General features: G+C 39.5%; 1 protein-coding gene across 2 annotated transcripts in view; it reads left to right on the top strand.

Annotated features, from left to right (window-relative positions):
- The window catches only part of ARHGAP42 (Rho GTPase activating protein 42), a 327,384-nt gene that overhangs the window by 300,513 nt on the left and 11,523 nt on the right, over nt 1-15,348 (top strand). For both annotated transcript variants that reach the window (XM_003992599.6, XM_045038578.1), the window contains exons 20-22: nt 509-889; nt 1,257-1,413; nt 3,340-3,402. In XM_003992599.6, the coding sequence (XP_003992648.3) occupies nt 509-889; nt 1,257-1,413; nt 3,340-3,402 (601 nt within the window). The remainder of the gene's footprint in view (nt 1-508; nt 890-1,256; nt 1,414-3,339; nt 3,403-15,348) is intronic.

Below are 15,348 nucleotides of genomic sequence, written 5' to 3'. Positions count from 1 at the left end.
AAAATGTGAGCAGTGTATAATTTGCAGCTGACATTACTGGTGACTTTGAATGAAGAAAGAATCAGATGCATTATAACATGAGAAAAGTTAAAAAAGGCAGAAACAGATCTTTTAATATCCCTCTTTCCATTGATCTCTTATAATGTCATCAAAGAATCTTATTTGTACTACTTATGAGTTCTTTTTCAGAAGCAAGTTTTGTCTGAATTTGAGTCAACCCCCAATCCTTTAAGAAGTAACATTATTTCATAGGGTCAGGGTACATGTAAAATCTCCCTTGAATAGTATTAAAAAATGCATTCACTAAGTTAAAATGCACGTTTTACAGCCTTTCTTAGAACTGAGAAAAGTTCTCCATACTGGGTAAAGATCTGTCAATTCAGTGGGGTCAGTGGGGTCAATTCAGGTGGCCACAGGGCACACGTGCATTGGAGAATGTGGAAGGGTTTGGGTTGTATTGTTCTCAGTAGAAGGTCCCTGTTGTTTTCTCGCTCCTGCTCCCGCTCAGGTGACTCTTACAGCAGCAGCCCAGACAGCACGCCCATGGGGAGCATCGAGTCCCTCTCCTCTCATTCCTCTGAACAAAACAGCACAACCAAGTCTGCTTCCTGCCAGGCCAGGGAGAAATCTGGAGGAATTCCTTGGATTGTATCCCCATCACCCTCCAATGGACAGAAAAGTCTTGGACTCTGGACAACTAGTCCTGAATCAAGTTCTAAAGAGGATGCGACCAAAACAGATGCAGAATCAGATTGCCAGAGTGTTGCCTCGGTCACCAGCCCCGGGGATGGTTCCCCACCCATAGACCTGGTCAAGAAAGGGCCTTATGGGCTTTCAGGACTGAAAAGAACATCTGCTTCCTCTCTCAGATCCATCTCTGCAGCTGAAGGTAAACCAGATTTGAGCTTATGTAAAATGTCATTGTCTCTGTGCCACTTGCCGAATTGCTCAACATGATTAAGCAGGGAAAAGTTAATGGTGAAGGGGCTAACAATGCTGTTCCTGAGCTAGGATATTTAAAACTCCTGTGCACTGTGACTTCTTTCCTGGTTATTTCCATCTCTGTGAGGTGATGTCTTTGTAATTACTATAGATTGTGATCTCCCTGAATGATGGGCTGCTGTGCTCAAAGAACATTCTGTACCTTCTCATTTGGGCTTAGAAAAAACACTTCCTTTTGTTATGAGCATGTACTGTGTTACTGCTATTATTTTGTCTGATAGCACCTTGCCTGTTTTCTTGGGCTTTCTTTTTAGGAAACAAGAGCTACTGTGGATCCATTCAAAGCTTAACTTCTGTAGGTTCCAAAGAGATGCCCAAAGCCCCACCAAACCCAGACCTGCCTCCAAAAATGTGCAGGAGGTTAAGGCTAGACACTGCCTCAAGCAATGGCTACCAGCGACCTGGCTCTGTGTAAGTGAGAGAGAGTGTATATTTGTTGTATCTTCCAGGGATACATAGGAGTTGAGTATATCCAAAAGAACCCTTAGGACTCCAACAACTGAATACCTCATCTGCAGAGTAGGAACAATCATCTTCTGTAGGACTCTATCCCCTTCTACAAATGATGTACAAGTTAGAATAGGCTTAAAGTATGTATGTGTATACATATACAGACACATATACAATTTCAGTCACTTGCCTTACAAGCAGAACAATGGCTTAATTTAAGGACATGAGAATAGATGTATAATGTAATAGTTCTGGGTTTTCAAAGTAGACATTCTAAAAGCTAGACATTTACCTCTCAGCTGAGCAAACTGTCCTTATATCTCAACTTCCCCACCTCCTTGTTAGAAATCCAACTACTGTGTAGATAGTGAGGGTTTGTTTTCTCTCCTCTCCATCATCTGTCTCCCCTATCTGAGTATTCACTGATTTAAATAAGCTCATGGAGAACAGGAGCTTGAAAGGTGAGAGGGGGTACTTCTATTCAAAAGACATGACCCAGGAGTGTAAAGGCAGATAGGATAGGTACATCGATGTAAATAAGAAGGGGACAAAGAAAAGAACTTAGATAAACAAGCAAAATCTAAACAGGAAAGTTTTTATCCCTTTCATTTTGTTTTCCTGACTTACTGAGTTTTCCAAATGCCATATGAGCTATTACTGGGCATCTTTACATATGTTATCTCTTAATGTCCTTCATGTACTTCCACAGTAGGTAGTAGAAACCTCATTTTAGAGATAATGAGAACTAATACTTGGAAAGTTAAGGAACCAGTTTAATTATTCATTGAAAGTCCAGTAAGGCATTTCACTAAGCCTGTTTCCATAGAAACAGTGTCTTAAATTCATTCGTTCATCACCTTCTTTGACAAGAACCTTTTATTTTCAGAGTGTGTTTACCATACATTATCTCTCTTGGTCAGAAATCCAAGTACCACTATATAGACCAATACTATATTTGATATCTGTCTACTGCCCGGTATGTATAGTTCTAGCTGTTAAGGGAAATTAAATTTTAAGCCAATATGTCAAGGGAGATGAGAGAATATAAACTCCATCCTTTGTGAGGGAAAGAGAAGATTCACTTCTGTCTTACAACTGTACTGACAAAGTATGAATTAAAATTGAGACAATGTGTATTCCATATTAGGTATAAAATGAACCTTCTGATTATCAACTGGCTAGGTTCTGGGAGAAAAGTTGATCAATTAAAGAAATAAGATACATGTTAAAATCTAGTTTAAAATATCATTCAAGGAATTTGATATTCTCTTCTAGTAAATATAGAAACTTTTCTAATTACCCCTGGTGCCTTAGTTTTAATATAGTCTCACTTTTTCAAATAGACAGTGCCTAGCCTCCCTTGAATTGAAATAAGATTTGAATCCACAAATGTATTCATTGACCATATTTTCAGAGTTCCCTCTTTTCACTTTATAGGAACTGTGTTCAAATTAAAAAAATGAAACATTTTAGAATTAGTTTTGTCTTAGCTATCAGAATGAACAACAGTTCTTTGTCTTGATGATTTGATTCTTCCCTGTGGCTCCACAGGAGTCAAAATCACTGCCAGAAGCTGAGTGGGGAGAAAATGTTCTTTTCTACTGTTCCCATATTTTTTTGAAGTAGAAAAGATGAGAACAGTAAGATCACCAAGGGAAGGGGAGGTAGCTATAGGTTTATTACATCCGGTACTCTATGAGCTGGAGACTAGATCTAAAAATTTCTGCCACATTAAATCTTAAAACAATTAAAATTCAGATCAAATTTTGAGGATAGTTCTTAACTAATTATTTTTGGTTTGTGTTAAGTTATAACCCTGAATTATACTTTGAACTGAATAATATAATTTTTATTTTAATGAAAATTGCATTTTAAAATTATTTTCAGTGTGGCAGCAAAAGCCCAACTGTTTGAAAATGTTGGTTCACTTAAACTGGATTCTTCTGGGCGGTAAGTTCTCAAAACCCTTAAAATGAAATAAATAAATAAATAAAGTAGTGGTGACATTGTTGCTTTTTGTTGACATACTGAGTCATCTTTGACAGCTCTGACCTTCAGTTCTGCAGATGGTGAAATCCACACTCACTGTCTTGCACACAGGGGAAAAAGATCATGTCTGTAAACCGCATTTAGCCTCTCAGACTATTCCACTGATGCCTTATTTACTAAAATCTTCACAAAGGAAGAGTTCTAAACAAGTTTTCTAAAAGATACAAGTTGCCCTAACCTTTTGCATACTAAAGACTCCTTTGATGACAATTTGTGGAAAGTTTTCAAAGGTGTATTCATGACTTTGAAAAGTTACAGAACTTTTTCTGGAACAAGTTTTATGAACATGCATTAAAAATTTGCTTATTACTAATGGCCACTGGGTTGCTCTAGGCTGATTGATCTAAACAGCTCTTTTTTTGAGTGCAGTACTTCATTCAGGATTTCCAGATTTTACCTTTCACTCTGTTGTAAAAAAGACGCAGGTTGTTGCATCTTACTGCTATTAATGTGCTTGCTTCTGAGGTTTTGCTTTCCTCTCCTCCCCTTGTAACATTGATTCTTCTCATCCACAGTGGGCTTTGGTTTTTTATCTGAATATGTCTGAAATAATGGAATTTTATAGTATTTTGATATTTCTGGTTTTTTGTTTTGTTTTACCATCAGCAGCTAGTAGAGGTATGTGTCATTTAATAAATGCTTGTTATTAAAAGAGCATATAAATGAGACCACTTGAAGAATAAACTTTGATTTTTCCTTTGGATGCACAAAGGCAATTTCGAGCTTCCCATTCATATTTGGATAATTGAGGTTTTGAAGTAAAAGAACCACAGTTAATTGAAGTATCACTATATTTAACCACTGTTGTACACCTGAAAAAAATATAACACTGTTAACTATACGGGAATTAAATTTTTTAAAAAAGGTTGTTCAACCATAGAATTTTATTGACCCTTTTAAAGTATGTGTACTTTTTCAGCAGTAGGCATTTACTAAATACCTACACAATATTGGGCTTTTGCTAGTTACTAGGGAAAACAGTGACCTTCAACTTCTGGTATTTTTTTTTTTCTCACAAGACCTAGCAGGGTCTTTGTGTATCAATGCTTTTGACTTCACAGAGTTGAGCCACTTTGGTATCTTACAGGTATGTTGGTTGATCCACGGAACTTATGTAACAAATCCCAGAGTAATTTCATTTACCTTACCTCCATCCATAGTATCTTCAACTTCTTCCCTTTGATCAAGATTTGGTGAAAACCAGGTACTGTGCATATCAGAGCAAACATCAGTTCTCTGAAACTGTCATCATTTTTAGACCTTAGTGTATGGGATTTAACTTTGATACTTCTGTCTTGCTATATCATTGAATTGCTCCAGTAGGTGGAGTCCTTTTATTATGAAGCTCTAAGCAACCTGTAAGAGCTCAAGTTATGTAATCAAAGAGATAATCCTTTAAGAGCTTTAAGAAAACAAGCTATTAATCAAGTAAATCAGAATACTGTCAAATACTGAGATGTCAACAATGAACCTATGCATTTTTAATATGCTTTTATATTATACTCTAAATCAACTTCTAATAGGCTGTCAGCATAAACTTAGAGCTTCTCAATACATTGAAGGTTGGAGTCATTATTTGTCAACAGTTCCACAGCACTTGTTGATGGTGTCATAGCTTTTCACCAAAAGACAGGCCCAGTGGAACACAACAAATATCAGGGTCAGATAGACCTACATTTAAATTCTTGGTCTACCACTTTCTAGTTGCAGTAACCTTGGAGTTACATATTTAGGAAAAATATTTTCTTTTTTTTTTTCAATATATGAAGTTTATTGTCAAATTGGTTTCCATACAACGCCCAGTGCTCATCCCAAAATGTGCCCTCCTCAATACCCATCACCCACCCTCCCCTCCCTCCCACCCCCCATCAACCCTCACTTTGTTCTCAGTTTTTTTTAATTTTTTTTAACGTTCATTTATTTTTGAGACAGAGAGAGACAGAGCATGAACAGGGGAGGGGCAGAGATAGAGGGAGACACAGAATCTGAAACAGGCTCCAGGCTCTGAGCAGTCAGCACAGAGCCCGACGCGGGGCTCAAACTCACAGACCGCGAGATCATGACCTGGGCCGAAGTCAGACGCTTAACTGACCGAGCCACCCAGGCGCCCCTGTTCTCAGTTTTTAAGAGTCTCTTATGCTTTGGCTCTCTTCCACTCTAACTTCTTTTTTTTTTTTTCCTTCCCCTCCCGCCAGGGTTTCTGTTAAGTATCTCAGGACCCACATAACAGTGAAACCATATGGTATCTGTCTTTCTCTGTATGGCTTATTTCACTTAGCATCACACTCTCCAGTTCCATCCACGTTGCTACAAAGGGCCATATTTCATTCTTTCTCATTGCCACGTAGCATTCCATTGTGTATATAAACCACAATTTCTTTATCCATTCATCAGTTGATGGACATTTAGGCTCTTTCCATAATTTGGCTATTGTTGAGAGTGCTGCTATAAACATTGGGGTACAAGTGCCCCTATGCATCAGCACTCCTGTATCCCTTGGGTAAATACCTAGCAGTGCTATTGCTGGGTCATAGGGTAGGTCTATTTTTAATTTTCTGAGGAACCTCCACACTGTTTTCCAGAGTGGCTGCACCAATTTGCATTCCCACCAACAGTGCAAGAGGGTTCCCGTTTCTCCACATCCTCTCCAGCATCTATAGTCTCCTGACTTGTTCATTTTGGCCACTCTGACTGGTGTGAGGTGATATCTGAGTGTGGTTTTGATTTGTATTTCCCTGATGAGGAGCGACGTTGAGCATCTTTTCATGTCCCTGTTGGCCATCTGGATGTCTTCTTTAGAGAAGTATCTATTCATGTTTTCTGCCCATTTCTTCACTGGATTATTTACTTTTTGGGTGTGGAGTTTGGTGAGCTCTTTATAGATTTTGGATACTAGCCCTTTGTCCGATATGTCATTTGCAAATATCTTTTCCCATTCCGTTGGTTGCCTTTTAGTTTTGTTGGTTGTTTCCTTTGCTGTGCAGAAGCTTTTTATCTTCATAAGATCCCAGTAGTTCATTTTTGCTTTTAATTCACTTGTCTTTGGGGATGTGTCGAGTAAGAAATTGCTGCGGCTGAGGCCAGAGAGGTCTTTTCCTGCTTTCTCCTCTAGGGTTTTGATGGTTTCCTGTCTCACATTCAGGTCCTTTATCCATTTTGAGTTTATTTTTGTGAATGGTGTGAGAAAGTGGTCTAGTTTCAATCTTCTGCATGTTGCTGTCCAGTTCTCTCAGCACCATTTGTTAAAGAGACTGTCTTTTTTCCATTGGATATTCTTTCCTGCTTTGTCAAAGATGAGTTGGCCATACGTTTGTGGGTCTAGTTCTGGAGTTTCTATTCTATTCCATTGGTCTATGTGTCTGTTTTTGTGCCAATACCATGCTGTCTTGATGATGACAGCTTTGTAGTAGAGGCTAAAGTCTGGGATTGTGATGCCTCCTGCTTTGGTCTCCTTCTTCAAAATTACTTTGGCTATTCGGGGCCTTTTGTGGTTCCATATGAATTTTAGGATTGCTTGTTCTAGTTTGAGAAGAATGCTGGTGCAATTTTGATTGGGATTCATTGAATGTGTAGATAGCTTTGGGTAGTATTGACATTTTGACAATATTTATTCTTCCAATCCATGAGCAAGGAATGTATTTCCATTTCTTTATATCTTCTTCAATTTCTTTCATAAGCTTTCTATAGTTTTCAGCATACAGATCTTGTACATCTTTGGTTAGATTTATTCCTAGGTATTTTATGCTTCTTGGTGCAATTGTGAATGGGATCACTTTCTTTATTTGTCTTTCTGTTGCTTCATTGTTAGTGTATAAGAATGCAACTGATTTCTGTACATTGATTTTGTATCCTGCAACGTTGCTGAATTCCTGTATCAGTTCTAGCAGACTTTTGGTGGAGTCTATCGGATTTTCCATGTATAATATCATGCAAAAGTCTGCAAAAAGCGAAAGCTTGACTTCATCTTTGCCAATTTTGATGCCTTTGATTTCCTTTTGTTGTCTGATTGCTGATGCTAGAACTTCCAGCACTATGTTAAACAGCAGCGGTGAGAGTGGGAATCCCTGTCGTGTTCCTGATCTCAGGGAGAGAGCTCTCAGTTTTTCCCTGTTGAGGATGATGTTAGCTGTGGGCTTTTCATAAATGACTTTTATGATGTTTAAGTATGTTCCTTCTATCCCGACTTTCTCAAGGGTTTTTATTAAGAAAGGATGCTGGATTTTGTCAAAGGCCTTTTCTGCATCGATTGACAGGATCATATGGTTCTTATCTTTCTGTTATTAATGTGATGTATCACGTTGATTGATTTGCGAGTGTTGAACCAGCCCTGCATCCCAGGAATGAATCCCACTTGATCATGGTGAATAATTCTTTTTATATGCCATTGAATTCGATTTGCTAGTATCTTATTGAGAATTTTTGCATCCATATTCATCAGGGATATTGGTCTGTAGTTCTCTTTTTTTACTGGGTCTCTGTCTAGTTTAGGAATCAAAGTAATACTGGCTTCATAGAATGAGTCTGGAAGTTTTCCTTCCCTTTCTATTTCTTGGAATAGCTTGAGAAGGATAGGTATTATCTCTGCTTTAAACGTCTGGTAGAACTCCCCTGGGAAGCCATCTGGTCCTGGACTCTTATTTCTTGGGAGATTTTTGATAACCGATACAATTTCTTCGCTGGTTATGGGTCTGTTCAAGCTTTCTATTTCCTCCTGATTGAGTTTTGGAAGAGTGTGGGTGTTCAAGAATTTGTCCATTTCTTCCAGGTTGTCCAATTTGTTGGCATATAATTTTTCATAGTATTCCCTGATAATTGTTTGTATCTCTGAGGGATTGGTTGTAATAATTCCATTTTCATTCATGATTTTATCTATTTGGGTCATCTCCCTTTTCTTTTTGAGAAGCCTGGCTAGAGGTTTGTCAATTTTGTTTATTTTTTCAAAAAACCAACTCTTGGTTTCGTTGATCTGCTCTACAGTTTTTTTAGATTCTATATTGTTTATTTCTGCTCTGATCTTTATTATTTCTCTTCTTCTTCTGCTGGGTTTAGGCTGCCGTTGCTGTTCTGCTTCTAGTTCCTTTAGGTGTGCTGTTAGATTTTGTATTTGGGATTTTTCTTGTTTCTTGAGATAGGCCTGGATTGCAAGGTGTTTTCCTCTCAGGACTGCCTTCGCTGCGTCCCAAAGCGTTTGGATTGTTGTATTTTCATTTTCGTTTGTTTCCATATATTTTTTAATTTCTTCTCTAATTGCCTGGTTGACCCACTCATTCGTTAGTAGAGTGTTCTTTAACCTCCATGCTTTTGGAGGTTTTCCAGACTTTTTTCTGTGGTTGATTTCAAGCTTCATAGCATTGTGGTCTGAAAGTATGCATGGTATAATTTCAAATCTTGTAAACTTATGAAGGGCTGTTTTGTGACCCAGTATATGATCTATCGTGGAGAATGTTCCATGTGCGCTCGAGAAGAAAGTATATTCTGTTGCTTTGGGATGCAGAGTTCTAAATATATCTGTCAAGTCCATCTGATCCAGTGTATCATTCAGGGCCCTTGTTTCTTTATTGACCGTGTGTCTAGATGATCTATCCATTTCTGTAAGTGGAATGTTAAAGTCCCCTGCAATTACCACATTCTTATCAATAAGGATGCTTATGTTTATGAATAATTGTTTTATATATTTGGGGGCTCCGGTATTCGGCGCATAGACATTTATAATTGTTAGTTCTTCCTGATGGATAGACCCTGTAACTATTATATAATGTCCTTCTTCATCTCTTGTTACAGTCTTTAACTTAAAGTCTAGTTTGTCTGATATAAGTATGGCTACTCCAGCTTTCTTTTGGCTTCCAGTAGCATGATAAATAGTTCTCCATCCCCTCACTCTCAATCTAAAGGTGTCCTCAGGTCTAAAATGAGTCTCTTGTAGACAGCAAATAGATGGGTCTTGTTTTTTTATCCATTCTGATACCCTATGTCTTTTGGTTGGCGCATTTAATCCATTTACATTCAGTGTTATTATAGAAAGATACGGGTTTAGAGTCATTGTGATGTCTGTATGTTTTATGCTTTTAGTGATGTCTCTGGGACTTTGTGTCACAGGGTCCCCCTTAGGATCTCTTGTAGGGCTGGTTTAGTGGTGACAAATTCCTTCAGTTTTTGTTTGTTTGGGAAAACCTTTATCTCTCCTTCTATTCTAAATGACAGACTTGCTGGATAAAGGATTCTCGGCTGCATATTTTTTCTGTCTAGCACCCTGAAAATCTCATGCCAATTCTTTCTGGCCTGCCACGTTTCAAAAGAGAGATCCGTCACGAGTCTTATAGGTCTCCCTTTATATGTGAGGGCACATTTACTCCTTGCTGCTTTCAGAATTTTCTCTTTATCCTTGTATTTTGCCAGTTTCACTATGATATGTCGTGCAGAAGATCGATTCAAGTTACGTCTGAAGGGAGTTCTCTGTGCCTCTTAGATTTCAATGCCTTTTTCCTTCCCCAGTTCAGGGAAGTTCTCAGCTATTATTTCTTCAAGTACCCCTTCAGCACCTTTCCCTCTCTCTTCCTCCTCTGGGATACCAATTATGCGTATATTATTTCTTTTTAGTGTATCACTTAGTTCTCTAATTTTCCCCTCATACTCCTGGATTTTTTTATCTCTCTTTTTCTCAGCTTCCTCTTTTTCCATAACTTTATCTTCTAGTTCACCTATTCTCTCCTCTGCCTCTTCAAGCCGAGCTGTGGTGGTTTCCATTTTGTTATGCATTTCGTTTAAAGCGTTTTTCAGCTCCTCGTGACTGTTCCTTAGTCCCTTGATCTCTGTAGCAAGAGATTCTCTGCTGTCCTGTATACTGTTTTCAAGCCCAGCGATTAATTTTATGACTATTATTCTAAATTCACTTTCTGTTCTATTATTTAAATCCTTTTTGATCAGCTCATTAGCTGTTGTTATTTCCTGGAGATTCTTCTGAGGGGAATTCTTCCGCTTGGTCATTTTGGATAGTCCCTGGCGTGGTGAGGACCTGCAGGGCACTTCCCCTGTGCTGTGGTGTATAACTGGAGTTGGTGGGCGGAGCCGCAGTCAGACCTGATGTCTGCTCCCAGCCCACCGCTGGGGCCACATTCAGACTGGTGTGTGCCTTCTCTTCCCCTCTCCTAGGGGCGGGATTCACTGTGGGGTGGTGTGGCCCGACTGGGCTACTTGCACACTGCCAGGCTTGTGATGCTGGGGATCTGGCGTATTAGCTGGGGTGGGTAGGCAAGGTGCACGGGGGCAGGAGGGGCAGGCTTAGCTCGCTTCTCCTTAGGTGATCCACTTCAGGAGGGGCCCTGTGGCAGCAGGAGGGATTCAGATCCGCTGCCGGAGGTTTGGCTCCACAGAAGCGCAGAGTTGGGTGTTTGCGCAGAGCGAGCAAGTTCCCTGGCAGGAACTGGTTCTCTTTGGGATTTTGGCTGGGGGATGGGCGGGGGAGATGGCGCCGGTGAGCGCCTTTGTTCCCCACCAAACTGAGCTCTGTCGTCAGGGGGCTCAGCAGCTCTACCTCCCTTTGTCCTCCAGCCTTCCCGCTTTCCGAGCAGAGCTGTTAACTTATGACCTCCCAGACGCTAAGTCGCGCTTGTTGTGGGAACACAGTCCATCAGGCCCCTCCGCTTTTGCAAGCCAGACTCGGGGGCTCTGTTTGGCCGGCGAGCCGCCCCTCCGCCCCGGCTCCCTCCCGCCAGTCCGTGGAGCGCGCATCGCCTCGCCGCCCTTCCTACCCTCTTCCGTGGGCCTCTCCTCTGTGCTTGGCTCCGGAGACTCCATTCTGCTAATCCTCTGGCGGTTTTCTGCGTTATTTAGGCAGGTGTAGGTGGAATCTAAGTGATCAGCAGGACGTGCGGTGTGCCCAGCGTCCTCCTAAGCCACCATCTTCCCTCCTCCCAACCAAAGTAGACTTTAAAACAAAGACTGTAACAAGAGACAAAGGACAGTATATGATAGTAATAAACGGGGCAATTCAACAAGATAGAACAATTGTAAATATTTATGCACCTAATGAAAGCACTAAAATACATAAAACAGTTACTAACAAATTGATAGTAATGCGATAATAGTAGGGGATTTTAACACCCCACTTATGTCAGTGGACAGATCATCCAACCAAAAAATCAACACAGAAACAATGACTTTGAAAAGCACATTGGACAAGGTGGATTTAAGATATATTTAGGACAGTCTATCCTAAAAGAGCAGAGTACACATTCTTTTCAGGGGTACATGGAATATTCTCCAAAATAAATATTAAGTCACATATTAGGCCACAAAACAAGTCTCAACAAATTGAAAAAGAGTGAAGTCATACCATGTAACTTTTTGGATCACAATGCTATTAAACTAGAGACCAACCACAAGAAAAAAATCAGAAAGATTACAAATACAAGGAGGTTGAAGAACATCCTACTAAACAAGAAATCAAAGAAACAAAAAGTACATGGAAATAAATGAAAATGAAAACACAATATTGCAAAACCTTTGGGATGCAGCAAAATGATTTTAAGAGGGAAGTTTATAGCAATACAAGCCAATTCATGTATCAGTTCTAGCAGACTTTTGGTGGAGTCTATCGGATTTTCCATGTATAATATCATCTCATCTGCAAAAAGTGAAAGCTTAACTTCATCTTTGCCAATTGGATGCCTTTGATTTCCTTTTGTTGTCTGATTGCTGATGCTAGCACTTCCAACACTATGTTAAACAACAGCGGTGAGAGTGGACATCCCTGTTGTATTCCTGATCTCAGGGGAAAAGCTCTCAGTTTTTCCCCATGGAGGATGATATTAGCTGTGGGCTTTTCATAAATGGCTTTTATGGTCTTTAAGTATGTTCCTTCTATCCCGACTTTCTCGAGGGTTTTTATTAAGAAAGTTTGCTGAATTTTGTCAAATGCCTTTTGTGCATCGATTGACAGGATCATACGGTTCTTATCTTTTCTTTTATTAATGTGATGTATCACATTGATTCATTTGCGAATATTGAACCAGCCCTGCAGCCCAGGAATGAATCCCACTTGATCATGGTGAATAATTCTTTTTATATGCTGTTGAGTTCGATTTGCTAGTATCTTATTGAGAATTTTTGCATCCATATTCATCAGGGATATTGGCCTGTAGTTCTCTTTTTTACTGGGTCTCTGTCTAGTTTAGGAATCAAAGTAATACTGGCTTCATAGAATGAAGCCCTTTCTATTTCTTGGAATAGCTTGAGAAGGATAGGTATTATCTCTGCTTTAAACGTCTGGTAGAACTCCCCTGGGAAGCCATCTGGTCCTAGACTCTTATTTGTTGGGAGATTTTTGATAACCGATTCAATTTCTTCGCTGGTTATGGGTCTGTTCAAGCTTTCTATTTCCTCCTGATTGAGTTTTGGAAGCGTGTGGGAGTTTAGGAATTTGTCCATTTCTTCCAGGTTGTCCAGTTTGTTGGCATATAATTTTTCATAGTATTCCCTGATAATTGTTTGTATCTCTGAGGGATTGGTTGTCATAATTCCATTTTCATTCATGATTTTATCTATTTGGGTCATCTCCCTTTTCTTTGTGAGAAGCCTGGCTAGAGGTTTATCAATTTTGTTTATTTTTTCAAAAAACCAACTCTTGGTTTCGTTGATCTGCTCTACAGTTTTTTTAGATTCTATATTGTTTATTTCTGCTCTGATCTTTATTATTTCTCTTCTTCTGCTGGATTTAGGCTGTCTTTGCTGTTCTGCTTCTAGTTCCTTTAGGTGTGCTGTTAGATTTTGTATTTGGGATTTTTCTTGTTTCTTGAGATAGGCCTGGATGGCAATGTATTTTCCTCTCAGGACTGCCTTCGCTGCATCCCAAAGCGTTTGGCTTGTTGTATTTTCATTTTCGTTTGTTTCCATATATTTTTTAATTTCTCTCTAATTGTCTGGTTGACCCATTCATTTTTTAGAAGGGTGTTCTTTAACTACCATGCTTTTGGAGGTTTTCCAGACTTTTTCCTGTGGTTGATTTGAAGCTTCATAGCATTGTGGTCTGAAAGTATGCATGGTATGATCTCAGTTCTTGTATACTTATGAAGGGCTGTTTTGTGACCCAGTATGTGATCTATCTTGGAGAATGTTCCATGTGCATTCGAGAAGAAAGTATATTCTGTTGCTTTGGGATGCAGAGTTCTAAATATATCTGTCAAGTCCATCTGATCCAATGTATCATTCAGGGCCCTTGTTTCTTTATTGACCGTGTGTCTAGATGATCTATCCATTTCTGTAAGTGGAGTGTTAAAGTCCCCTGCAATTACCACATTCTTATCAATAAGGTAGCTTATGTTTATGAGTAATTGTTTTATATATTTGGGGGCTCCGGTATTCGGCGCATAGACATTTATAATTGTTAGCTCTTCCTGATGGATAGACCCTGTGATTATTATATAATGCCCTTCCTCATCTCTTGTTACAGCCTTTAATTTAAAGTCTAGTTTGTCTGATATAAGTATGGCTACTGAAGCTTTCTTCTGACTTTCAGTGGCATGATAAATAGTTCTCCATCCCTTCACTCTCAATCTAAAGGTGTCCTCAGGTCTAAAATGAGTCTCTTGTAGACAGCAAAATAGATGGGTCTTGTTTTTTTTAGCCATTCTGATACCCTATGTCTTTTGGTTGGCGCATTTAATCCATTTACATTCAGTGTTATTATAGAAAGATACGGGTTTAGAGTCATTGTGTTGTCTGTAGGTTTCATGCTTGTAGCGATGTCTCTGGTACTTTGTCTCACAGGATCCCCCTTAGGATCTCTTGTAGGGCTGGTTTAGTGGTGACAAATTCTTTCAGTTTTTGTTTGTTTGGGAAAACCTTTATCTCTCCTTCTATTCTAAATGACAGACTTGCTGGATAAAGGATTCTTGGCTGCATATTTTTTCTGTTCATCGCATTGCAGATCTCCTGCCATTCCTTTCTGGGCTGCCAAGTTTCAGTAGAGAAATCAGTCAGGAATCTTATAGGTCTCACTTTATATGTTTATCCTTTATACGTTTCCTTTATACGTATATCTCTAGCTGCTTTCAGAATTTTCTCTTTACCCTTGTATTTTTCCAGTTTCACCGTGATATGTCATGCAGAAGATCGATTCAAGTTACGTCTGAAGGGAGTTCTCTGTGCCTCTTGGATTTCAATGCCTTTTTTCTTCCCCAGATCTGGGAAGTTCTCAGCTATTATTTCTTCAAATACACCTTCAGCACCTTTGCCTCTCTCTTCCTCCTCTGGAATACCAATTATGCGTGTATTATTTCTCTTTAGTTCATCACTTAGTTCTCTAATTTTCCCCTCATACTCCTGGATTTTTTTATCTCTCTTTTTCTCAGCTTCTTCTTTTTCCATAATTTTTATCTTCTAGTTCACCTATTCTCTCCTCTGCCTCTTCAATCCGAGCCATAGTTGTCTGCATTTTGTTTTGCAGTTCGTTGATAGCATTTTTTAGCTCCTCCTGGCTATTCCTTAATCCCTTGATCTCTGTAGCAAGATATTCTCTGCTGCCCTTTATACTGTTTTCAAGCCCAGCGATTAATTTTATGACTATTATTCTAAATTCACTTTCTGTTATATTGTTTAAATCCTTTTTGATCAGTTCGTTAGCTGTTGTTATTTCCTGGACGTTTTTCTGAGGGGAATTCTTCCGTTTGGTCATTTTGGATAGTCCCTGGAGTGGTGCGGGACTGTGGGGCACTTCCCCTGTGCTGTCTTGCATAACTTGTGTTGGTGGGCGGGGCCGCAGTCAGACCTGATGTCTGCCTCCAGCCCAATACTGGGGCCACAGTCAGACTGGTGTGTACCTTCTCTTCCCCTCTCCTAGTGGCGGGATTC

This window comes from Felis catus, chromosome D1 (assembly GCF_018350175.1).
Source record: "Felis catus isolate Fca126 chromosome D1, F.catus_Fca126_mat1.0, whole genome shotgun sequence".
Classification (NCBI taxonomy): Eukaryota; Metazoa; Chordata; class Mammalia; order Carnivora; family Felidae; genus Felis; species Felis catus.
Note: the sequence above shows the minus strand (reverse complement) of the source record. Positions and strands in the feature narration are given on the sequence as shown.